This window comes from Aspergillus thermomutatus, assembly GCF_002237265.1.
Source record: "Aspergillus thermomutatus strain HMR AF 39 chromosome Unknown NODE_6, whole genome shotgun sequence".
NCBI lineage: Eukaryota > Fungi > Ascomycota > Eurotiomycetes > Eurotiales > Aspergillaceae > Aspergillus > Aspergillus thermomutatus.
This window is the reverse complement of record NW_020798054.1, coordinates 231919-257086: the sequence shown is the minus strand read 5'-3', so window position 1 is coordinate 257086 and position 25168 is coordinate 231919. Positions and strand designations below refer to the sequence as shown.

The following is a 25168-nucleotide window of genomic DNA, read 5'->3' as shown; positions in this document are numbered from 1 at the left end:
TAGGCATGTGATGCAACCCAAAGGTTGATATGATCATTATTTTACCACTCCTCAACAATATCCTGCTGCATTGATATTGCTGTCAGCTCTAGCAGCTAAACAGAGTGACACTTAGATAACTGGAAGCTTGTGGATTGAATCAATCTCACACTATTAAAGTTTTAGTCCTTCTATCCCACGGCCACAGGAACAGAGGTAGAAGACTGGATATGGCTTATGGTATGCTAAATTTCTGGGCCTGCTAAATGCTGCTTAAATTAAATTTCTTTTTAGATGCACGCCATCTTATTGAAGTAAGAGAATCAGCGCAGAAAGGCTTAGCTGTGTTTGTGAAAGCTAGTATAGCTTATGGTACCTATGTCATTGCAGAGCCGGCCCTACTTGAAATTAATTGAATGTATAAATCACTATTGCACTAGAGTAATGCTTATTACTATGTAAATTTATAATCTTGAATTAATTATAACATATTCAAACAATAGTATAATTTTAATAGTGTTATCCTGCATGGCTCCATCAACCATAACCCTTACTCCTGGAGGCTGTCACTGCAAATTTGAGTGAAAACATGGCCTTATTGGGCCTGCAATATTATCAGTATACCATTGACAGAAGAATGCTCAAGTCAAATAAGAGACAATCAAATCAATAGAAGTGAGTGCTTTGGCCCCAAGCCGGCCACCCAATGAAGATAGCATCCACACTTTTGATGTTAACAACTCAACAAATCTCACAGAGACAATTGCCTATTGTAACACTTCAGGTCAATCCCGGCATTCCTCGCTTGACACCAGGTTCTCCTATGCCAGGAACTAATAGCGGCCTGCTCTTTTCCAGTGGCGTGCGGAAGATGGGGAAGTACTTCAGCACTGGCCCTTTGCCGAACGCCTCCTCCATTAAGTACACAGTGACTCTCCACCAAGCCAGGATTGAACTGATAATCCAGAAGTAGGCAGCGACCTTCATACCAGTGCCAACGCCACCTCCGTAGGCGAAGAGACAGCATGCGATGGTGGTTCCAATGGCGAGTGTGCTCAAAACCGCGCAAAGGATGAGGTCCCTTGCAGAAGATGCAATAGCCTTGAGAATATTAATGATTTCTTGAAGAAAAAACTTAAGAGAAATAAATAAGAGCACACTTACACCAGACCATGTAAAAAATGCTAGGACAATCATCCAGGAAGCAAGTTCTGGATAGTGTTGATCAATAGGGTGCGGAGGCAAAGTTCCGATGGCCTTCAATGCTCTGTTAATTAAGCTCTCATTTAAGCAGACAATGGTCATTTTCCGTACCACAAGGAGATAAATGAGACCGGTACTCATCCAGAAACTTCCCCAAAGCACATGGATTACTGTCACCAGTGTATCTCTGGCTGCAAAACCGAAAAAGCCAGCGATGAATTGGCCAAGCCCTCCCCAGAATGCCACAAAGGGAAAGAATAGGGTAGGTGAGCTTTCGCTGCCCCACCAGCTGGCAATATAAGTGGCAGTAATCCAGGTTGAACCTGCAAAGCCTGCAAGTCCCAATGCTGCAGGTGCGGCGATGGGTCGGAGAAATATTGTGACATTAGGGTCTCGTTCGAGGATGCGATCGACTTTTTCGCGATTATTAGCTTCGAGTGACATCTCGATACAGGTTCTGAGTAGAGATTTTCAGTTACCAAAGACTAATGAGCAATCTCGTTGAAATGAATACTCCGAGTCTCTTGCAGTATTTATATATGTTTCACAGCTTTGAAGCCTTCCCAGTCAATATCAGATCCACCCACAGTCGCAAGAAAGATAAAAGCGTCATTATTACTCTGCAGTTTCTGCACCTGTAGTAGTATAATTTCTCAAAAATGCTGTACAATATGCGCCTGCACGCAGAGGTGATGGTAGTCCATCACTTTCTCCGCGGATATAACAATTCTGAAGGTAAAATCGAGGCTTGTAAGTCGAGTGGCAAGCCCATACGGATATACTATGATACATCTGAACACTTCAATCAATCTTTATTTGAATTGTACGTCACCTGCTTAACATCATCTCTATGTAATCATCCCCTTGAGAAGAGAATGGATTCTGTGGAGTTTACTCATCGCCACAATTGACACAATATCCATGATGATGCAGGGAACCCTTCCAAGGCAGCAGCAACAAAGTTTAACCTAAAGGGCACAATAACCAAACCTATCCCATTGCTGTACCATGACCGTTCAGGAGGCATACAAGCCAGTCTTCCTCATCACTCGATGTCAAATGAAGGTCCCTGGTTTCAATGCAGCATGGACTTACCAACGGCGATTTGGAGAAAGGGTCTTGGATAGCCGCGCCCGAAACCGAGTGTAGACTGGCATTGTTAATCTACACGTGCCAGTGGTCACACCAAATAGCATTGTCAGATATCAAATCCCCATATTGTCGTTCAGGCCAAGGCCGCGGCATATGCCAGAATACTGGGGACAAATCCACCTGATTCTCCATCAACGAAAGCCCGCTGAGCACATTGAGTCATAATCTTTGTGATATGGAGTGTTGGTGGATATATATCCTCAGGAGCAGCATCTCAAGCAGGCGATTACTCCATTCACTGGATGCTAAGAGTACAAGTTATGGTGTTATGAGCCATTCTATGGGGCCTTGCTCATTAAATGAAATCCTATTCTGAAATCACACCTCAGAGGGCCGCCCTGTGATTTAACACTCTCTATAGGGAATATACTCATCTTTATTTAGGGCATTGGTGCCAAATGCCAATGTCTGCTCATCCTTTCATTAACCCTTAACTCTCTTCAACAAGTGCTCACCTCTTTAAAAAGGACGTAATTTATTCAATAAATAGTGGTAAACATTTATTGAAAGCTATAAATTAGGGATTCTTAAAGACACTGCATTTGCCTGATAGCTTCTGAGGCAGAATGAGTAGCATCTTTTGACTACCCTTGCCAGGGGAAGGTACCTTGGGCATGGTAGCCTGTAAAAGGTTCCAACAGAGATTAAATCTGGTGGAACCCTGATATATATTAGAATGTTCTCATCTTAAACATCACTCTATCACTGCTGCCAGAGTGCCTTTAGTTAGTGCGCTAATTCTAGGCCAATGTTCTTTCTGCTCTGATTGCTGGACTCCTGGCAGGGCTCACTAGTCACCATGCTTTTAGTACTTATTGTAATAACAGTGGTTAACGCCACAGGTTTGCTTTAGATGTATAGCTAAAGGTTCCTAAAGGCCGACCCTGCTTCTTGTCACCTCTTCTTTGCCCTGGTCTTTGGCTTGGAACCTGCATATATGGGCATCTCTTGCTGAGCAGAGCTTTGGTTCCCTATTCTGATCACCTTTTTGGCCCCCTGTTTGTTTTGAGTGCCCTCATCCATCACACGGCTTTTGGCTTTGTCCACAGGATGGTAGCCATCGCTGGGTTCCAAGAGCTGGCTAGGACCTGTATCTTCTCAGTCACAGAGTCACCAGGGGTGGAAAGTTCGGGCCATCTTACTCTGGCGATCTTTGTCATCCCTCCTTCCAAGACGCCCCTTGCTCTGAACTAGGTCTGTCAAATCTTCTCAGTCACATGTACCGGAGTGAACAAGTCTTGAGTCATCATACTGGGTCGAGACCTCTGACTCTTATCCTTCCTCTCTTCCTGCATTCCCTTAAGAGCGCTCTCACTCTCGTTGGTCTCGTTGAAAGATGAGACCTGTTCCTCTGCGAGTCTGGTCTTCCCATTCTTCTTAATTGGATGGGCGTAGATGTCGTCTTCATCTATATTTTCTCGGTCATAGACACTGGAATGAACATGCTCAGCCATCTTACCGCTGTCAACATCCTTATGAGATAGTTCTTCCTCCATTGCTGAAGGAGTCTTAACCAGCCTGTCTGGCTTCTCGTCTGCAGGTGTCATTGTTGGTTGCTTGCCTGTATCTCCTTCAGTCACGTAGACGTGATGAGTAAGTCTGACACATCTGACCGGCCTTACCGCTGAGAAACGTTGTGTTCTTCGGAATCGTCATTGTCGGCTGCTTGCCTGAATCTCCGTCAGTTCCCTACGCCCAAGGAGTCGGTCTAACCCATACCGCTGGTATTGTGCTGACTCGTCGCTTGATTCTCGACTTGCATGCTCTTCTTCTGACCGGTCCTCTTCTCGCCGCCGACTGACTGCCTCATGACAGCGCGAGCCACAAACAATCTCGACCCATCTTTTGTCGGCCCGCCGTTCCTGATCGCCCATAGTAGAATCAGTATGTCCCGGGCGGCCTCAAGTCGTTTCGTGGGATCAGCAAGATTGTATGAGGCAGTCACTTTGTACAGGATGCAGTAGTGCATTTTAGGGGAGTTCTTGTTTCCCAAGTTCGTGATCCACCGGAGATAATCTGCCGGAAAGCGAGCAGTATGTATCGTCAAATGGTAATGATGCACATGAATAACAAAGGCCTAGATACCCATCGGATTCAGTCACCTGGGATTCAAGTGTAACTTGGGGGAAGCGGGGGAGATGATTGAACAAACATCATGGTACGGCGCAGAAGGTTTCTGATTACTATCCAGCCCTTGCCCTGTGAGCTCCGGGGGTAGAATAGACGCTTCGGGGTCTGTATCATTGAGGTAATCCATGTTCATGACGGCAGCTGATAACAGCTCCGAGAAGATTTGGGCATGTACATTCGAGGACTTTGCTAGGCGTTTTGCCTATGAGCCTTCTCCGTCAGTGATTTTCACACAAGGGAAAAAGAAACGAGCAGATCTACCTCATATCGAATGATGGGCACCCCGCCGTAACGGTTCCGATCAGCTGGCGTATGCGTCATCACCCCCTGTGCCGGGCGTGTAGTAGCAGGGCGACGATCGTTCGGACCCAGTTTCGAGCCCGGGCTCAATTCTGGGTGTCCAGAGGTGCCACCACGAGTTACGTAGACGTAGCCGTCGTCCAGAATATTGCACTGTTTGGTGCCAACGATGATCTGACCATCTGCACGGCCGGGTGTGCTAAAGACACCTGTCAGTCAATTTCTCACCTTGGAAAGATTCAGCCGGCTTTACCTGCGATACTCGTCTCGACCGCCGCAGAGGATGGAGAACAGGAGGAGCACAACCTCCATGAAGCGATGGAGCAGCTGCTCGGACGATGCCTCGAGTTTGTTCTCGTCCATATCCAGGGTCTCCCACTCTCGTGATATGTTCTTCTTCGGACTGTCAACTTCGGCTTTGCTGCGCGTCAGCAGATCCCGCAGTGAGGTGAAGAAGAGACACCAGGGATTTAGCAGGAACCAGGACATATGTGTTGTGGAGAACTTGGTGAGCTCCGGATCGGTAGCCATGGTGATTTCTTTCAGGATTCGCTTGACAACTGTGGTGATTATCAGCAGGTTGCGCCAGATACATAGATAGGTAGATCTCAATGTGGGAACCCTTACTGTAACAACTGTCGATCTTATCGCAAACATCCTTGACCAAGGTCTTAGGGTCACTGGGGAGGATGGCCTCCAATCCAACATCGAACAGTGGGACGCAGCAGAGATCCACAAGTTGTCCAAACTTCCAGCTAGATGCCGAGATACCAGCCGCAGAATCATTCGCGTCCTTTGTCAGGTGCTCGCTAATAATGCCTCGATGCATCTTGGCGGCCTGATACAAAGCGTACAGAAGCTTGGGTGATGTCTGCTGATTCTGTCTGAAAGCCTGCTCTACGATGCCAAAGCTCTCCTTCTGCCACTCCTCCCGCGGGAGAAGCTCCTTAGTGAAATCGTTGAAATTGTCCTGATCAACATTGTAATACGACTTGATTGCATCGCGGGCGGACGCCAGAGAATCGATCTCGTCTGCCGGTACCACGGTCTCCCACTTCGAGGCGACGGTCTGGAGGCTCATTGCAAACTTGAGGCTTTGCTGGCACACAGGATGCCACTTATGCTCCGACTCGAGAGAAGGCTCAGTCGAGGCACCCAATATCGGGGGCGGAATTCTGCCCACTTGGCGTATGGAGCGTCTACAATCCCTATTAGCGATGCGAATCGAGAAAGAGACGGCTTAGAAACCCACCTTTTCCCTTTACGGCAAAAATAGTGGGCGTCCAACAGGAAAGGCGACGTGGCGGTCGGTCGGAATGGGAGGCAGTGGTCGAGCTTGTCCTTGGACGCCTCCGAATTCTCCCAGTTGCCAGCATCTTCGTATGTGGGATCGATCGTAGTGAGACTGTCCGTTGTGTATGGCCTGGTGTTGGAATTCATCCTGTCTGGCGCACGCACGCAGTATCAAGTGAAGATGGATGCTGGACACTCCCAACGCTGTCACCGAACATGATCGGGCATAAGTACTCGCAAGTCCCCCGATGAGTCTCAATAGTCCTGCAGACGGTTCAACAGTCTCTTCATCACCAGTAGAATAATCTCCAGCCGTCCTACGCCACCAATTTCCGTCGCCAACTCTGCAGCTGAAACCCCCGCAGGTCCCGCCTGTCTTCTCCCAGGTTCCTTCGATACTGAACTGGCCATCATGACAGCTGGCATGACCAGTGCCTCCAGGCTGGCCCCTCTGACAGCTCACAATCTAGACGCCGACACCTTCGACCCGCTCATTCCCCGGGTGGCGCAGCAGGCAATCACGCGGTCCCCGATTCGACTTCCCTGGGAGGCCCGCGTCCTGCCACTAGGCATGTTCTTCCGGTCCGCCAGAGCGAATAATAACGCCAATGGAGACGGCAATCCGTTTGCCCCGCAGTCAGCTTTCGATGCAGAATCCCTCAGCTCGACACCGGTCGTGTTCACGGCGTACGATGGGGGTGGCCGCTTCAGGTCCTCCGAAGCGATAGGCTCATCCGCATCCACGGACCATCTGAGCGTGGGCGGTGGCGTCGGCGTGGATCTGGGTTTCCTCGACGCTAGCGTCTCCGTCCAATATGACAGAGACGTCCTGGAGAACCGAGACTCCACAAAGGTCTCGGTCACGACGAGTTACCGCGCCGGATCGGTTGTCTTTGCCCGTCCGCCAGAACTCTCGGCGGATGCATTCCAGATTCTCTACGGCCGGGGCCCTGACGAGTTCAAGGCAATTTTTGGCGACTACTACGTGGGCGGTTACCGGATCGGAGGGGATGCATCAGTGCTCTTCAGCACGGATACGAGCTCGCGCAGCGAGACGGAGACCAAATCAGTCAAGATTAGCGTGGAGTCCTGGTTCGGCGACTACCACAAGGAGTGGTCGACGAGTTCGACAAGCACCGAGCACCACGCCGAGGTGCGCGTGAGTGCCTACTCGACATTGGAGCAGGCGCTTGTTGGAGAGACCGTGATGATAGGGACTGCACGGTTCCAGGCGGCAATCGAACAGGCTCAGGGGATCCACCAGCGTGCGCAGGGGCTGGCGGATAGCATCGCCAAGGAACTAGCTCAAATTGGTGTGAAAAAGGGGAAGCTGGTGACCCAGCAGCAGTGTATTCAGCTGTGTGAGAGTGGAGCCGTCATCGAGCTTCTCCTCTTGCCTGTGGAGTCTCTACGGCAGGTTCGGTATTGGACGCTTCTACAGTCATCGCGTGAATCCTTTGACTAGAGCTCATCAGGAGCTGTCCGGCGTTCTCCGCAAAGAGGCTTCAGATAGTAGCTACTAGTACTAGGACTAGTGTAATCATGTCTCGAGCGTACTCGATCCATCTCATTCTGATCTATTTTGGTGTCACGCGACAGATCAGTTAGGGTTTATCACTGAATAATTCAAGCCAAACAGCCACGGAAGCCAAGTGTTTTGCTTCTCAAGTAGCTCCTGATTGGAATGCAGCGTCGGCAATAATGGATGGATTTGCCGTGCATGTTCTGGCCAGCGTCGCTGAGAATCCGTGGCGGAGCTGAATACATCCAAGACTCTTGCAGTCCAAACATAACTATCGCAAGAATGGTAGCCTCTGCTCGCTCTCCAGATTTCAACTCAGATCTGGAGCATCACCACAGCCACCTCCTATCTCGTGTGCTACACCATCATGGCTCTGCTTCTCGCCCCATACAACAATGGCATGCGCCTTGGTATGTGCTGCTGCATCACACAGTCCCATCCAGTCTGCTAACTCGTCGCAGGTCAAGGGTAGGCTAGGCTCCCAGAAGCTCAGAAGGCATATATATTATATCCATGAGTCGACGACTGACCGTTTAGTTTCAACTCGTACACGCAGCAAATCTGCATTGACGACGCGGTCGTCATCGACCCCGACCGAATCGATAATGCAGTCACCAACGATGGCTTCACCATGCGCGAGCTTCGCTACGCCATTGGAGCTCGCGCTGGTGATGAGGACGACTACTACGAGGACGAGCCTGTGCCCGCCGCGTCTGCAGCACCTGTGACCGCTCCTCCAACGGCCGATGCCACTGCTGCTGCTGTTCCAGCCGGGACACAGCCCATGATTGGTCCTGCGCCGCCAACGGCTCTAGATAGTATAGCAATTCAGCTCAGCCAGGACGTGAAGACAGTCAGCAAGCTCGTCGAGGATATTGCCAAGCTCGAGGCTGCCGTTGAGGAAGCGACCGACCCCAACAGCGACGACACGAAGCGAGATGCTCTGCTTCTCGAGAAGAAACGCATGCGTCTTGCGCGACTCAAGACCACCGGGACGGGCTTGAGGTCGTCAAACTCCCGTAGCGCGGTGCGCGAGCTGTCCCAACGGGGACCGAGCCAGATTGTCTCGTACAGTTCCCGCTTCGTGAACAAAATCAGGTACGGTTTTTGTTTGGTCTCCCTTGTTGCGCAGCATCCGCCCGAAGCCCCGACTGAATTCCTAGTGAAATCACCGACGACATGAATATCTCCGGCTCCCTTTCGATCAAGTATGGCTCCATCGGCGGCGCCGGCAAGGGATCGTTCGTCGACTCGGATAAGTTCAAGGAGAGCGATCTCAACTTTTTCATCAGCGTCAAGGTGATCAACCAGAGCATCAACATAAAGGATGCCCTTGTCTTTCAGGGCCTTCCGTCGGTGAATCAGAATAATTTTCGATCCGTCTTTGGCGACACGTTCATCTCGGGTTTCCTGGAAGGCGGCGAGTTCAATGCTCTGGTGAGCATGAAGGTCGTGAATAAGGACAAGCGCATGGCTGTCAAGGCCGAGTCAGTTTCTCCCACTCTCAATGATTCTTGTGCATGCTAAACAGACTCGGGCAGGGCCGAGATCGCGTTGAGTGTTGGAGCGGCCGACATCAAAGGCACCGCGCGTGCCAATATCGACAAGTCGGACTTTTCGTCCCAGACGGAGACGACGATCCAGGTCGGCTGGTCTGGTGGCGGGCACATCAAGCCAAGTATGTCTCTCCTTCCATGTACTCTTTCTTACACGGAATTCTGACAGCCTACAGTGGACCAACCCTGGACAATTCCGACATTGATGGAAACGGCGGCCAAGTTTCCTGACCTGGTCGCCAACACGCCCCAGAGGACCTAGTAAACTCCCCTCCATTTTCCCAATTTTTTTTGCTTCTTTTGAGGACTCATCTTACTTTCTAGTGCCATTCTCACCAAGTACGAGTCGCTGCGCAGCTTTATGGCCCTGAAGCCCCCAGAACTCAAGCCCATGTTCTACGAAAACGCAGCCATCTACACCAACGCCATGCTGGACGCCTACATGGACTACAAGAACGTAAGTCTTCTCATCTTCCTCCTCTGACATTAGAGACCTCTGACCTTTCCTTTCCTTTGTAGATATACCGCAACCTCGGAACCTACCTCTTCGACATTCAAGCAGGCACCAAGAAATTCAGCGACTGGCCTGAGGGCACCGTGTATACAGACATCTCCACCCTCGCCCGCATCGACGACGAGTCCCGCTTCCCTGCGAGCATCAAGGGGCTTGATCTTGCCCGCCGTGCCTGCCGCTTCCAGATGGTCAAGATCGTCAAGGAGGTTGATGCCATTGAGGAGCACCCAGAGTATGCCGCCGACGAAAAGCGCCCCGAGGCCTTCCAAAGCGCCATTGTCTTCCGCCAGCGTGTGCCCCTCGTCAAGGACAAAGAAAAGATGCCACTTCTGAAGATTTTTGGCACGGACGTCCCTTACCCTCCGCTACTCGACCGTGTGGAGGGCGACGGAGTCACTGATGACGAGGCTGCCAAGGCATCTACTTATACTGGCAACCAACCGGATATCAGTGAGTTCCTCCGGCTGGCACCTATGGTCGGCTCCGTTCATGGAACTCTTTTCTGCCACTTGGACTTTGTCAAGTCTGATTTCAGCCTACGCACCGTGACGGTTGAGCTGAACGGGGGCGTAGTCTCAAGCCTGAGCGTCCGGTACGCCAATGGCCTGTTAGCGGCGGCGGGTACCGCTGGTGGCAGCCGTAAGGTCTCGCTTACAGTGCGTCCTGAAGATGGCGAAAGGATCATTGCATGCTCCATCGAGACTGGCCGTGTCAAGGGCGAGGCGAATGCCACGGCCCGTGTGACTGCCATCCGTCTGTACACTAACCGTGGGCCCGATCTCCTCGGCCATGCAGACGACTGGAAGCCCGCCGTCAACGGCGAAGGGGTCCGCGGCGGCGTCCAGTTTGAGGGTCTCAGTATGAAGCATTTCGACCCTCTACTCGTCAATGCCCATATCAAGGGCTTCTGGGGCTACGGCGTCTCGACATCGCGCCTCACCCCTCAAAGTGGCCTCTTCCGGCTGGCCCCAATCTGGGGCAACAAGGAGGTGAGACAGCTGTCTTTTTCTCCCCCAATCTCCTTGCCTACTGACAAGTACAGAACGTTTCTCCCGTCTCCGGCGAACCCGAAGACGAAACGGTCACGACTGTGGACGTCCAGGAGCTACAAGCCGCCCTCGAGGAGAGCAAACGAGCTCTGGCGAACAGCTCGGCGGCGCTCAGCCGACTCGAAGGTTATGTGGGCTCCCCTTCTAGCCATCCCGTGTGCATTCTTTGCATCAATTGGGGCGGGCAGTACTATGATGGCAACCAATCGGTGAGAAATCGGTTGACGAACCTGATTCTTGAAAATAGAGAATTCAAGGTCGGCAACGATATCTGCGAGCATGATCCCATGTACGGCACCCACAAGTGGCTGGTAGTTGTGTATCGCTTCACTGAAAGCCATCGCAATGGGCGAGTGCGGACGTTTGTTGGGTATGAGGATCGTATGGCGCGGTTTGATGCATTGAACGCGCCATAAGAGGGTACAATATGGGGATTCTCGCTCTACTTTTCTGCCCAGAGTCTGTTTCTGGAATAGCCTTTTTGTAAAGCCCTCTCTTGAAGACTTCTTCCTCGAATTGCTTCAGGACTTTGACATGTTGTTTGCCACAGCCGGAGAAAGGAAAAAGTAGACAACTAATGAATGAGGATCTGAAAGGGATCTGGTAATTACCTATTCCCTCTAAGCCCAAAGTACAGCAGATTTTAGAGCCTTTATATAACCTGTCCTCTTCACCTTCGCGTCACGTTTGATCTTAAGGAGATCAGCGACGGAAAGTGAGGTCAATGTGATCATGTATGAGCCCTCCTTGTGACATGAGAAGTATGCTCCTTCTAAAACAGCACTAAATTTATATATAACATTCCAGATTAGTGCAGATAATACCGTGTCATGGGTGAGCATCCCATTTATCCCAGGTTAGTCGGGACGGCGAGTTGTATATGTTCCAAGCTCAGCGACCATGTCTATTCGACCCTACCAATCTACAAATTTGGGACCCTTTGGCTCTTCCCTTACGGGTTAGGGTTATTAATTCCATATTGACTCCTTTTGTACGGATAGTGTTCTGGGCAGCTACTAACCACAATACCACAGGTCACAATGACGATTCCCCATGGAATCATCCGCCCAGAACGTGCTTGTATACTACCATCCCGTAGGCCTCAGGTGTTACCCAATCCCATTATTCCCTATATAGATCCCTTGTACAAGCTCCTGATCCAGAAGACATCTATCTCAGTAGATTCCACAAGGCTGGCTGTTTTCAGCTCACCATCCTCCCGCTATGATGAGGTTACACCCTGTTCCTAATGCTCGACTGGTAGCGCAATATACACACTCCCCAGCAACCTGGATATACGTGCCTGTAACATGTCCATCTGCCCAGAAGAGGATCATGGGCACGTCTCCGGCCGTCCAGTGGTAGACCGTCCCGTCATACCCAATCTGCAGCTTCTCGTCCACTCGATACTTGTACATACTCGCCAGTGGACAACCGTTAAGGCTAGACCCCTGGATAATCTTCTTAGGATCGGCTTGATTGCACCCGCACCGCACACCAAAAACCCCCTGCCCGCCAAAAGGAGGCGGCCGGAAGTCGCCAAACTGCGATACTTTGCCCACCAGCTGGCCTCCCGGCGTCCTTTTGATACTGACGGCAATCGTCTCCAGCTCCGCAGAATAATAACAGTTGTTCCCATGCACATCCCTTGTCAAAACATTCCGCCCCAAATTTCTCATCTTTCTTAGCAGCGGCGAAGGGACGAAGCTCTTGCCCACATCTTTTGCGAGTCCGATAGTGAAGTCCTTGGCCACCGAGCGGACGTTTGGATGATTCCGTGGCCGACGGAGAAGCGCTTCGGCCCAGCCAGATATCATGTAAATGGGTTCCCCTTGCTTTGCGCCTGCTCCGCGGTCGATCTTAAACTTGACGTTTGGCATGTCCTCTGCCCGGGTGAGTCGGGGTTTGCCGTATTCCACAACCCCGATTTGCACTAATGAATTGTAGAAATTGGTCGCAAGCTCGGCAAAGTTCTCAAACGGATTCTCCAGACTCCCCAACAGCTGTCCGTTAAAGCTGTCCGCTAACGCGTACCCTGTGAAGATAGTGTAATGCACTCCCAGCACGGCAGCAATATACCGTCTCGCGACTCGTTCATAGTGACAAGCGTGGGCCATCAGCTCAATCAGGTCGGCGAGACTCACTTCTCCCAGACCGCAGAACTGTGCCAGGCCGAGAGTTCGGGCGAGAAGGAGATCATGATGCGCCGGGGACCGCACCGACTTGCGGACCATGCCCAGCGCATACCGGCCCAGATCCTTCTTCGCGAGAGTCGGCATAAACTGAAAGGGGTCGATGCGTTGCAGCATCCATTCGCGATACTGCGCCGGCCACGTTGCTCCTAGACGCTCGCGGATTGCAGCGCCTTTGGACGCAGAGTTGAGATTCACAATGACCGGTTCCTGCAATCCGAATATTTTGAGGCGCTCGGCTGAAAGTCCGAATTGGTCACGCGCACGACTGATGTCTGTATACACAGTGAAGAACGACCTCTCCACTCCGGCTGGAGTCATTACCCATCCGACACGGGCCGTTTTGGCGTCTTCCTGTGAGGCAGGCATCAGCGGTGTGAGATACCCGAGCTTGGTCAGTCAAATGAAAAGCGTCTGGATCTCCTCAAGGAATTGCTGGCAGGCTCGGCGGTCGAGGTAGAACTGGGTGATTTTGACTCCTCCCCCAACGAGCAGTTTGACTGCGGCGGAGAGGGGGTCCCTGTTACAGTGTTAATGGTTGCATCTTGGAAATAATGATCTTCTCACCCTGAGAGGAGGGCTTCTCCGACCAATTCAGCTGCCAACTCACTGACATCCGCCATTTGGATGAAGTCTTGAGCAAAAGGACCGGTGTGTGTTGGTGATCGTAGTGATCTACTTCCTGGAGACAGGATAGAAAGAAGTTTAAAGCGACTAAGGCGCAACAGTTCCCTTTTAATGACGCTTCTGGCCCTTGGTTTGCAATTCTTGATCTTGTGTTCACGCGCTTGGGCTGAAGAGAGTATAGTGGAAGCCTTGGGCCGCGCGAATACGAGGTTTCTTCCTCTTAGCGAGCAGCAAGCTTTAGACGGTTACACCGAGGGACTTGATTCGCAGGTGATTGGATCTGATCTACCCATTAAAGCCTGTTTCCCGTACTTGATACAGCGCGAAGGCTGCAATGGAATGGGGTAAACCATGGATATAAGCAATCAGTCCCGCAAGCCCCTTCGATTACTTGTATCAAGGAACGCTTCTATCAGAAAATAAGAAATGAATATATTTTGAGCGCCTAAAATCAACTACAATATGTTTGCTGCTACTATTGCTGCTAGATTATAGGGGTTCTCAGTATATAGCTATAGGACCGTCTATCCATAGCCTATCTCTACTACTACTACCCTATCTTGAGATGTTGATCTATCGCGGACATGAGCTTGCCGGAGTCAAGGACCTCTCTAAAACAGAGCTTCATGGCACCGGACCAACATTCGCCTTTAGACATGTTCACTCCAGGTAGGAAACTGACTGTTATCTAAGTTGGGACCCTATTGAGACAGCACCTGTAGTGAATGTCTTTGGGGAGCACGAGATATATATTGGATCGGTAAGCCCTCACTCCAGGTCATATCAAGTATCGGAAATGCTAATGTTACGATAGGTAAAAACCAATCTGGGCCACAGTGAGGGAGCATCAGGCTTGTCAAGTGTTAAGCTCCCAACATCAACTTCACAACCCCAAGCCCAAAAGTATGTCGAAGTGATACACTATAGTCTCAGATCTGTAGGAAGCTGACCATCCCCTGTATAGTCACCTCATTGCCCATATTACGGTGTTTACACCAGAAAGCCCTGCGCACTTCCTACTCACTGAGGGTTAGAATTCAACTGGTGAGCCTGGTTTAGGTTGACTGACACTTACAAAAAAGGGTTCCTCATGCAATACAAATGCCTTCAACGGCTTGGCGGCGGAACAAATGGGCGCGACACTCCGTACCGGGAGGAAAAGAAGCAAGCACAGCCTTAAAGTTCTCTCGGTTGAGACCATCGCGCAGATGGTGCGCCGAATCCCAAACTGCCACGTTGATCAAGATGCGGCTAGACACGCCCCGATGTAGCTGGGTAGAGATATATCCCGGGCAAAATTTCAAGATCTCGGCTGTCTTTCTCCAAGTCTCAATCGCTTCTTCCACTTTGCCTTCAGGAATGGTAAAAGTGTTTGTCAATACAACTGGTCCTGTCTCTTCTTCTAGTTGCTCTCGGAAGGGCTTCTGGGAATCGAAATCGTAAAACCTCGCCATATTGATCGTCACTATTGAATTGAACTGAGACGTAGTGTGACAAATCAGTGTGTTTGTATTTCAGAGAATCAGTGCTGGACACTTAGTGAACTTTATATATCGCAATCCTCGGACGAATTCGTCCGTCCGGCGGCCCAAAGTCCGAGTGTTACCATTATTGAGCCCAGTGGGCCCTTGATAATACTCAATCTGCCCAGGCTGACTGATTTGCAGCGATACATATTGTAACCTCTACAGAGATGGGAGTGAAAGACATTCCGTCCCTACAAGATGATTGCGCCAGACTCCCACAGTGTAAGGTCGGTGTTGGGGTCGTAGATGGCTGGGAGGCGACCATTTGGGTTGATTGACTCGTATTCAGGAGTTTTAAGTTGGCCGAAGTCGAGATGCTCGATCTCGTAAGGGACATCTAGCTCCGAGAGGATAAAACATGTTTTGAGGGGGTTTGGGCCGAGAAAACCACCGTAGATTTTGATCGGCTTCATAGCGCTGGCACACAAAAGGGTCTAGCACAGTAGCAGGTCATAAAAAGCATGATGAGTCCAACAACCTTCAACATTGGCATTTTTATTTAAAACTACTTCAGCCTGGCCTATAGAATTATTTATCTTGGTAATTTATCCAAATATACCAGGGGTATAAGTGAAGTGAGACAAGATTGACCATCTATTCTCAGATCACAAACAAGGTGCTTACTAACCCCACTCCATAGATATGCAAACGGTATCCTAGGTACCTAGTAGTTTAGTGGCATATGGCAGACGCTGCCAAGGCCTGCCCATCTACAAGACTAAGGTACATCTACGAATTACTCAGCTTGTCTGAACTCGCTGTTCGAACCAACGGGAGCTTTGTAAGCCAAGGACGCAAGGTTCAAAGCGGCGGGGTATTAATATAGACTACCTCTCTGCCATCTAACAAATATACTTCATCCAAAACAGCTTTCCAACCATAATTAGTTCACTTTGTCTCGTTGACAAGGGATCGTCAAAATGGCCTGCTCTACAAACAATATAGCTTACACTTCTCCCATCAATCCTCCTGGAGCCGCTCCGATTCTCACCCGCAGTCAGGTCTGGGCTGGTTTGCTCCTCAAGATCCGCTCCGCAGAGACCTTCGTTCCAGCCGGCATCCAGTCGACGTTGGTCCTCAGTGAATCGGTCGATCAATCTGGAAATCCCGTCACCATCCGTGAAGTGGTTTTTCGGCAAGACAAGCGGAAAGTCAAAGAGACTGTGACGGCCCACAAAGACTCCCGGGTTGATTTTGTTCAACCTGATGGGAGTACAATCAGCAACATTGTCAGTGAAGGTGCGGAGGGGGAGTTGTATATGACCTATGTTTTTGAGTGGAGGCACCCAGGCGCTTCGGAGCAGGAATTGGCTGTGCTCCGCGAAGAGGAAAAAAGATTGAGCAAGATGGCTGTTGAGGATACAATCAGTGCCATGAGGGAGCTGTCTCGAAATGGGAAGATTTGATGTCCCTGCAAGTATCTTTGAAGATGGGGTCGATTTATGGATCTGTATGGGAATAGGATGGAAGCAACATTCAGTGTAACCTCCGATTTGATGCCGAAAAATTTAGTCGAAGTTGTATAGATAGCAACTTGACTAAGTACTTTCAGAAAGTCTCCCTGTTCTCCGGCTTTACTTCCTCGCGAGAGTTCCAGTCAACTTCATTCAATCATTATACAGAAGCGCTAGGCTGCTATGTCGGTGGAGCTATCTCCGTGAGCCGACGTCCTACTTATGGAAACAGATGAGAAGCGAGAATGCTCATATTATTGATGGTACTATCTAGAATCTATGGAAGTAGTGGAAGAAGAACGTGGAGAGGTGGTGTAGCGAGCTAGGCTATCTGCATGATGGTGATCACAGCTAGCTGATGAGTGGTTAAAAGAGGCGAGTAGGAGTTGACTGGTCTAGATATACCCTCAACATGCTTATTAGTACTTGGTTGCTCAAGCTTCTCATAGTTCACTGTAGCTCAACTTGGCTATGTATGAATGAAGTTGTACAGCCAGAATGTCCAAGTCCAAGCAGTACAAAACAGTAAAAACCATTTGTAACATTATCCTACACTATCAGAATCGGAATGGCGGACATTTTCAACACCATATCTAGTTCCAATCCTCTGCACAAATCACCCCCATTTCCTCCCCAGTATGGCGCGCCACAATCCGCACATTCGGACATTTCCATTCCGGATACGCTGCCATGGCCTCGTGGAAATCCTCTCTCAATGCCATATAACGATCCGGCTGCCAACTGTGTCCATGTCTCCCTGTCTCCGCGACCACCAAATCTAACCGCTGGAGTCTCGTCATACCCCGCAGAAGGGGCAAGTAAAAATGCCCAAAATAAGACGTATCCATGACCTCGACAATCAGGGATTGTACGTGGTCCAGCTCATCCGAACCAAGGTATGGAAGGACATCCTCAGGCAGCTGAATCACGTCCTGGTCGAAGGCGATATAGATGCAAGTAGGTGCGTGATCAGTACGGAAATGGGGCCTATAGGCGCGGAGGGCTTCGCTGCGGGCTTCATGGTTGACTCGCAAGAGCACCGGATTGGGGACGGGCGAGGTGAAGGCTTGGGCGTAGCGGCGGGAAGTCGGATGGATGCCTCGTTCAATGGGGATGATGCGAGGAGTTGAGAGGACAAAGGACCAGATTCGAAGACGGATCTCAGGGGGAAGGAGTGGGAAGAAATGGAAGTTGGAAGTATCTAGTAGCATATTCTTTTGTAAGAGACTGATGCATGGTTTGACAGAGGAAATATATTTACTTCCATCCGTAGATCAACGATTGGGCGTTTACTAGGTACTTTCAGGTTTAGTCGGTCCTGTCAAGGCTGGGCCACAATCAATCTACTTGGTTTAGCTTTTAAGATAATAGAGGCCCATAATTAGTGGGCCGAAGGGCAGCATGTTATCATATGTAACACCGAATGGCTGAGCCACGTATTTGTTACTAATCTTTCCCCTGAACTTAGATCCTAGCGCTCCCAGGCGGTGAAGAAACACGGGGAAAGCTCCTTCATAAACCAAGGATCATCCCCCCATCCGCTGTGTAAACAAACATTCCAAGTTGCATTGTCTTCGACATGCTGAAAAAGCATCCTCTTCTTCGGGGAGAGATTACGTACTCCACAGCCAAAAGAGAGGAAGTGAATATTCTCCATCGATTAAGCTACCATGACCAAAGGGACAAATTCTTTGCACACGTTGTTGAAAGACGCACATGGATAGAAGCCATAGTCGCGGTCATCCAACTTATGCCATATGGATGATGTTGAAAACTGGCACCACGGGAGCTTTAATCTATGCGTTCCAGTGACTATTAACAATTGGAAACGGAAAGAACAGCCTGCAAGACGTGTTTTGCTTCGGTTTCCTCTTCCGTATCGTGTGGGTGATGCCTTTCGACCTGGAAATGGGGATGAAAAGATCCAATGCGAGGCAGGAGCCTATGCGTGGCTTCAAGAAAACTGTCCAGATGTTCCTATTCCGAGGCTATACGGTTTTGCTACATCTACTGGTCAAATGGTGTTTTTAGCCTTTTTCTCCCCATCCTTTTTCTCCCTAGGTTCAATAAGTGAGCTGACTCAAACGAATCTCTCAGTTTACTCGATTACAAGAACTATCTACTCTCTCTCGCTGGTTTCAATACATCCGTCGACGACTTTTATCATGGCTCGGACGTCCTGTCCCTACCCAATTCGTTCGTCACCAAGCCGCCAGCAACATATCCAAAGATAGAGTGATGGGCGCCGGTTATCTCTTGATCGAGTACATCGAGGAGGAACAGGGAGAAATGCTTTCAAACACTTGGCCTGTGAAGCAGTTTGATGCTAGGTTGAGAACCAATTTTTTCCGCGATCTTGCGCGCATATTACTGAGCATCACTCAGACCCCCGTACCAAAAATAGGCTCTTTTGTTATTGACCAGAATGGATTCTTATGTTTGACAAATCGCCCACTTTCACTTGAAATCCAGGACCTGGAAAATGAAGAAATTCCCACGGATATACCACGAGACTATACTTATTCCACCGTGGACTCATATGTGACAGATATCCTTCGCATCCATGACAATCGACTGCGATATCAGCCAAACGCGATCAATGATACAGGGGACTATATCTACCAGACATCTGCCTTGGCAGCAATGCGGACAGCGTTTCCGTCATTCTTCAAACCAGAACTACGGCGGGGGCCCTTTGTTTTTATGCTTACAGATCTTCACCAAAGCAATATCTTGGTTGATAAAGACTGGCACATCACCTCCTTGATAGATCTTGAATGGGCATGTACTTGACCTATCGAGATGCTACGGACTCCGACCTGGCTCACCAACAAGGCCGTGGATGAGATTGCTGAAGACGCGCAGGAGTACGACCGGATGCGGAGGGAGTTCATTCGAAGAACAGAGACTTGGCAGCACCGCAAAACGCAGTATCCCACAGCCACTATCAGTTATTATGAATGACAGCTGGAGCCTGGGCACGTTTTGGTACGCCCTGGCGCTTGCTAGCCCCACTGGTCTCTTTGCAGTGTTTTACAAGCAAATCCAGCCCAGATTTCTCGAGAACTGCCCTGAGCACGATACTTTCCAACAGATCATGCCATGGTACTGGGCACAGGACTGGGTCAACGTTGCAGCTAGGAAACTATCGGACCGAAGAGAATATGACATCAAACTTCAGAAAGCATTTCAAACCGACCCTATCCCCGAATGATCACTCTTATGATCTCAATTCCCAGAAGCTCTAGACCCTTCCTGCTGTCTAAGCGTTCTTTCATGCGCTTCTTCCAAGTTGCGTTGTGCTCTATTATCTTTAGAAGCTTCTCGATGCTTTTTGGCGGCTTCGACGAGGAAGTCAGCTGTTGGAGTGTTTTACGATCCGACTTGAGCCATTAGACAATTATCTGCACGAACCAGAAATCTAAAGCCCAGGGAATGTAGAAATGGTAAAGAAACAGGAAGAATCCCGAGAGCAGCGCAATCAGTTGTGGAGGCTAGAATACAGAATCTATTGCAGATGAGAATGCCTGCTGGAGTGTATGGCTTTTATGCCGGCCTGATATGATAATACAATAAATTTAGGATGGTTTGCATGGCACTGCATCTAGTTTAACGGGGATAATTGCAGTGAAAAAGGGAACCATCTCCAGCTCAACTATGAGGGAGGGTGCAGATCTCGCTACGTCCATCTCTATACCAAAACCTTTTCTTCCTCATGTATAAACCATGGGAATTCTTGGAATGTTTGCAATGGTCGTTTACTTGGAGATCTCAACACCATTGGTGGCACCTAAGCGTACAAAGTCAGCCTTTGTCAGGGGAACAAGAGACAAGCAGACTTACCAAGAGCCTTCTTGATGTCACCGTAGATGGCGAATTGACCAGCAGTAAGACCACCAATCATGAACAGACGAGTCGGAAGCCCAGCGAAGGAACCGCGAAGACCAAGCTCACCAGCAATCTTGACGAGACGGGAGACGGTGCTCTCGCCGGGTAGTCCCTTGGTCTTGTTGATCTTGGACAGCATAGTATCAGCGGGTTGAGAGATGATGGCAGCAGCGAAACCGGCAATGAGACCAGATCCCAAGTTGACGCCGGTCTGGGCACCATTGGACAGCTTGGACTTGTCAAGGCGAGCGAAAAAAGCGTCGGCAACTTTTTCGAAAACGACAAACTTAGTCACTGTGTAGGGAACCCTACATATCCATATCAGCTTGGTTCTTGCGTCATTGAGTTTGTTATCGAGACACACGTACTGCTTCAAGAGGATAGGACCGAAACCACGGTAGAAAGCACCGATGCCCTCGTTCTTGAGAATCTTGCCGAAACCACCAACCAGACCGTTGGCGAAGCCAGGCTCAGAGACGAGACGGATACGGGTAGCCTCGAGAGGGCAGAGAGCAATGGAGGCGAAGAACTCAGCGCAGGCGGCAGAGACAGAGTAAACCGCAGCACGGCTCTGACGGGCCTTGTCGAGACCGAGAATGGTGATGGATTGCTGCTTGAAAAACTCATAACCGCCGAATTTGAAGGCGCCCTGCAAGAAGTAACCAGCAAAGGTTGGGCCGACGCCGGTCAAGAGAGCACCGGCGCCCTCTTTTTGGATGACTTGACGGAAACCGCCAATCATACCACGGTTGTAGGTGACGGGGTCGAGCTGGATCCTGGTCTTGACGCTGTGGGAGTGTCAGTAAGTCGCGGACACTCGACATGGAGCTGAAGCTGCTGGATAACAGACACATCGACTGGAGTGAAGGCACCGTGAGTGACGGAACAGCCGACGGCACCAGCAAAAGCGAACCGAGAGTAGAGGTCAAGGCCCTCAAGCTTCTTCTGGCTGGCCAGCGCAGCGGGAGAGGCAGCCATTGCGACGGTGATGAATGCGTGCGACGCAAAGGAGGGGTAAAAAAGGAACAGAGTGTGTTGTGATCTGAAAAGATGAGAGAGGAAAATTTAAGAGCAAGGCTGACCGTCTGCTGGGGCTGCTAGTCTACTGCGGTTGGGGGCGGTTTTAGACTGTTAGTAATAGCTAGAGGTTAGGATCCAGTGTGGAAATAGATTATCCTATGGCAGGCTGTATGTATATGCTTGTTCTAAGCTAGCTAGACCCTAGTAAATACTAAATCATAAGCAGCTATGGTCATGACTCATCTGGAGATAGAACTACCCTAGGATTAATTACTATGAGCTCTTCTATTCTATTCAAAGATACCTTATAGGAATGCAGAGCTATTACCTGTAAGTAACTTATATTTTTATTTAACTAATAAATAGAGTGTGTATACTCATGTTTTCTAGGCTTCTAGCTATATTCAGCTTGAATTTTGGTGTTTAATAGTCGGCGTTTTGATTTGAGCAACTGTCTAAAGACGACGACTATCATAAATAATAGGAGGAATGCCAGTCAACTTCCCAGAGAGACAGAAAAACGAATGATGAGCTTGAAGCTGAACAGGGCTATCTGTCAATCATTCAAGAGACCGATAAGTTGGATTGGTTACTTTATTCCTCGGGCTCAAAACCCTCCTCCTCGACGTACTGTTGCTCCTCTCCGTCGGAGATACTGGCATCCTGGTATTGTTGATATTCCGACATCAAGTCATTCATATTACTTTCCGCCTCGGTGAATTCCATCTCGTCCATCCCCTCGCCCGTATACCAGTGCAAGAACGCTTTGCGGCGGAACATGGCCGTGAATTGGGTCCCCACACGCTGGAAGAGCTCCTGGACGGACGTGGAATTGCCCACAAAAGTGGCAGACATCTTCAGGCCCTTGGGGGGCACAGAACAAAGTGCGGTTTGAACATTATTCGGGATCCATTCCACAAAATATCCGGAGTTCTTGGTTTGGATATTGCGCATTTGATCTTCGACTTCTCTCATGGAGACCTTGCCGCGACTGAGTTTGAATTAGCTTTAATCAGCGTTTCAAACATGGAAGAAGCTCACAAAAGCGTCGAGCAGGTTAGAAAGCGGCCGTTCTGGAAGTTACAAGCTGTCATCATATTTTTCACATCAAACATCTGCTGTGTGAGTTCGGGGACAGTCACTGCGCGAAATGACTGAGCCCCTCGGCTGGTTAATGGAGCAAAGCCCACCATGAAGAAATGCAGCCGGGGAAAAGGAATCATATTGACTGCCAGCTTCCGAAGGTCGGAATTCAGCTGCCCCGGGAACCGAAAGCTGACGGTGATGCCGGACATGACCGTCGAAACAAGATGGTTGAGATCGCCATACGAAGGGGAAGACAGCTTCAATGTGCGCATGCAGATATCATAGAGCGCCTATCTTTGTTAGCTCGCATTGACGTGGAATAAGACCAGGATGTATACCTCATTGTCGAGGCAAAAAGTCTCATCTGCGTGCTCAACCAACTGGTGAATTGATAGTGTCGCATTATACGGCTCCACCACTGTATCAGAGACCTTCGGGGACGGCATCACAGAGAAAGTTGCCATCATCCTATCTGGGAATTCTTCCCGTATCTTGGAGATAAGAAGCGTGCCCATACCAGCTCCAGTCCCGCCGCCCAGAGAATGGGTGATCTGGAATCCTTGCAGATAGTCACAGCTTTCGGCTTCGCGCCGAACAACATCAATGACTTGATCCACTAGCTCTGCGCCTTCAGTGTAATGACCCTTCGCCCAGTTGTTGCCCGCCCCGGACTGCCCAAACACAAAATTATCAGGCCGAAAAAGGGTGCCGTGGGGACCGGAGCGAATGGCATCCATTGTCCCCGGTTCCAAGTCGACCAGGACCGCTCGTGGGACGTATTTGGCGTTGCCGACCTCGTTGAAATAGACATTCATCCTCTCCAGCTGAAGATCGGACGTGCCATGGTACCTATGTTATTGTCAGATAGGTAGGAAAGCGACAGTGACCGGACCACTGACATGCCGGATGCATCGAGACCGTGTTCGCCGGAGATGGTTTGCCTGGACAATGTCAGAAGAGATGACGGTAGAACTAGGGAGTCATGCTGTGTATGGTGGGCTGGAATTACCAGAAGGCAGCACCAACTTGGTTACCCTGCGAAGGAGTCGTGACTTAGCATTTGCTGCATTTGCTCCATGAAATACTAGAATTGACTCACACACTGGCCGGTCTGAAGATGGACCTTTATTCAGCGTAATCAAGATCAGAGGTCAGCAAGCTGGACGACAGGCAACTCGGAAGTCAGTGAGCGACTCACAATCTCACGCATGTTGGCGGGCAGACACAAGTATCTAGATTCAAAAATGAAGGTGGTTACAGGAGGAGATGGTAAGTTAGAGAAAAGAGGTGTTGGAAGGAAGCAGGAAAAGACTATGGGAAGCAGATGGTCAGGCACCCATAAGAGACGGACTAGGATAGAGCTATTGATATCGTGTCATGGCTGCATTATTGCATTTCTGAAAGCGATCTGCCATTCGTGGACACATTATCCCTTGAGAGACTAGTAGGGATTATCAACTGGGAGATAGATAAAGGCGTATGGACTACCACAAAGTACGTAATACAATCCTCAAAAATCCAAGACACGTAGTGAGAATGATGTGATAGTGCCCGGGAGCTAGCAACTCGCATAGCCGAACAGTGTCTAGACTCTAGACTCTAGATATATTAAACAGTACCCTCCGAAGATCACCCGCCTAATTGGCATGCTTTTGACGGCCCCACTGAATTGACCCCGGAGCACAGATGGCGTACTGTGACAGGCTTGTCATCTTGAGCTGCACCTAAGCCAGCCAGGGCAGTTCCGGAGTACTCCGTAGAGGCCTAGGAGGTAATTTTCAAAGTTGGACCAACTCGCCCATAGTGGATTTCTACCTTAAAGTAAAGTGAACCACACTACCTATCTAAGCAAGCATCTATGTTGAATCAGCTGTAACATCTCCTCATCATGCCTAGAAGCTAGAAGTGTAGACCAAAAGACACTGTGTTAACAGCATCTATTCCTGCAACCCCTCCTCCTTCCCCATCTTTATTTAAAGGGCAAAATACAGAGTGACTGCGAATACTGTAGTTATCCTTGCAGTAGTCTGGGTAGGTGATATTTAGTGATCTGTGCTGTTGCTCTTCTAGGAGAGCTGCTTAAAGTATGCTGGGCCATTTATAGTTTACAGCATGCCATTTCTAGAAGCCCTCACAGGCCTTGGGTGTCAAAGATAAGTGAATAGGTGATCTGATGATGATATTCCCCTCCAGTATCATTCTGCCTTAGAGCCACCTCGCTCCTGTGATTATGCAGGCCAGCAGACTGATAGTACCTGCAGTAATACATAGTTAGATTAACTAGTGTCTCTTAGTTAAACAGATGTTTTGGCTAATCCGCCGGCACTAGAATGGCATGACTGTAGAATGTCATCTACGCTCACCGAGGCTATTAGTCAAGAGAGTTGAGTGCCTAGTATGGAAACCTAGATACACCGTATATCACGACACCAGAGAAATTGAACAGGATCAAAGTCCTAGGAGATACCCCTGGTCATTTCCCACGCTCGATGACTCCTGGTCGCACTGCTATGAAAGTCTCTGCGTGGCTGGGATCGTGACTCTTTGCTGCCTCAAGGCATTTCTGGCTTGAGGGGTTCCAAAGTCACCTTGGTAGAGGCTTTACAATATAAACGCTCAATGCAATCGCGGCGCTAGGGGATTTTTCCGCACCAGACTGACTTCGGATAGTACAGAA

At 49.6% G+C, this 25168-nt stretch overlaps 8 protein-coding genes across 8 annotated transcripts; 3 read left to right on the top strand and 5 right to left on the bottom strand.

Moving 5' to 3' along the window:
* Positions 1-759: 759 nt before the first annotated feature.
* CDV56_109630 (acetate uptake transporter family protein) lies at positions 760-6204 on the bottom strand (the record flags this gene model as incomplete). The annotated part of the gene is made up of 13 exons (XM_026763249.1): positions 760-1080; positions 1144-1236; positions 1294-1639; positions 3233-3422; positions 3477-3524; positions 3587-3895; positions 3957-4004; positions 4054-4411; positions 4487-4666; positions 4726-4963; positions 5018-5324; positions 5392-5963; positions 6017-6204. 13 exons carry the CDS (start codon positions 6202-6204, stop codon positions 760-762), a joined length of 3198 nt encoding a protein of 1065 aa, XP_026618636.1.
* Positions 6205-6469: 265 nt separating this feature from the next.
* On the top strand, positions 6470-7522 carry CDV56_109626 (uncharacterized protein; the record flags this gene model as incomplete). Its single annotated transcript, XM_026763245.1, has 1 exon — positions 6470-7522. One exon carries the CDS (start codon positions 6470-6472, stop codon positions 7520-7522), a length of 1053 nt encoding a protein of 350 aa, XP_026618635.1.
* Positions 7523-7946: 424 nt separating this feature from the next.
* On the top strand, positions 7947-11114 carry CDV56_109620 (uncharacterized protein; the record flags this gene model as incomplete). Its single annotated transcript, XM_026763239.1, has 9 exons — positions 7947-7989; positions 8041-8047; positions 8117-8677; positions 8743-9066; positions 9121-9257; positions 9312-9396; positions 9460-9592; positions 9655-10638; positions 10692-11114. 9 exons carry the CDS (start codon positions 7947-7949, stop codon positions 11112-11114), a joined length of 2697 nt encoding a protein of 898 aa, XP_026618634.1.
* Positions 11115-11906: 792 nt separating this feature from the next.
* On the bottom strand, positions 11907-13259 carry CDV56_109615 (uncharacterized protein; the record flags this gene model as incomplete). The annotated part of the gene is made up of 1 exon (XM_026763234.1): positions 11907-13259. The coding sequence occupies one exon, from the start codon at positions 13257-13259 to the stop codon at positions 11907-11909; it is 1353 nt and encodes a 450-aa protein (XP_026618633.1).
* A 1346-nt stretch (positions 13260-14605) lies between these two features.
* On the bottom strand, positions 14606-15456 carry CDV56_109607 (uncharacterized protein; the record flags this gene model as incomplete). The annotated part of the gene is made up of 3 exons (XM_026763226.1): positions 14606-14995; positions 15086-15173; positions 15239-15456. The coding sequence occupies 3 exons, from the start codon at positions 15454-15456 to the stop codon at positions 14606-14608; spliced, it is 696 nt and encodes a 231-aa protein (XP_026618632.1).
* A 507-nt stretch (positions 15457-15963) lies between these two features.
* Positions 15964-16449, top strand: CDV56_109604 (SRPBCC family protein; the record flags this gene model as incomplete). The annotated part of the gene is made up of 1 exon (XM_026763223.1): positions 15964-16449. One exon carries the CDS (start codon positions 15964-15966, stop codon positions 16447-16449), a length of 486 nt encoding a protein of 161 aa, XP_026618631.1.
* Positions 16450-17090: 641 nt separating this feature from the next.
* On the bottom strand, positions 17091-17708 carry CDV56_109601 (2EXR domain-containing protein; the record flags this gene model as incomplete). Its single annotated transcript, XM_026763220.1, has 1 exon — positions 17091-17708. One exon carries the CDS (start codon positions 17706-17708, stop codon positions 17091-17093), a length of 618 nt encoding a protein of 205 aa, XP_026618630.1.
* A 4291-nt stretch (positions 17709-21999) lies between these two features.
* CDV56_109594 (tubulin beta chain) lies at positions 22000-23614 on the bottom strand (the record flags this gene model as incomplete). The annotated part of the gene is made up of 6 exons (XM_026763213.1): positions 22000-22396; positions 22447-22781; positions 22830-23340; positions 23391-23432; positions 23501-23526; positions 23591-23614. Coding segments are annotated over 6 exons (1335 nt in total), but the record flags the coding sequence as incomplete, so codon positions are not given.
* Positions 23615-25168: the final 1554 nt, after the last annotated feature.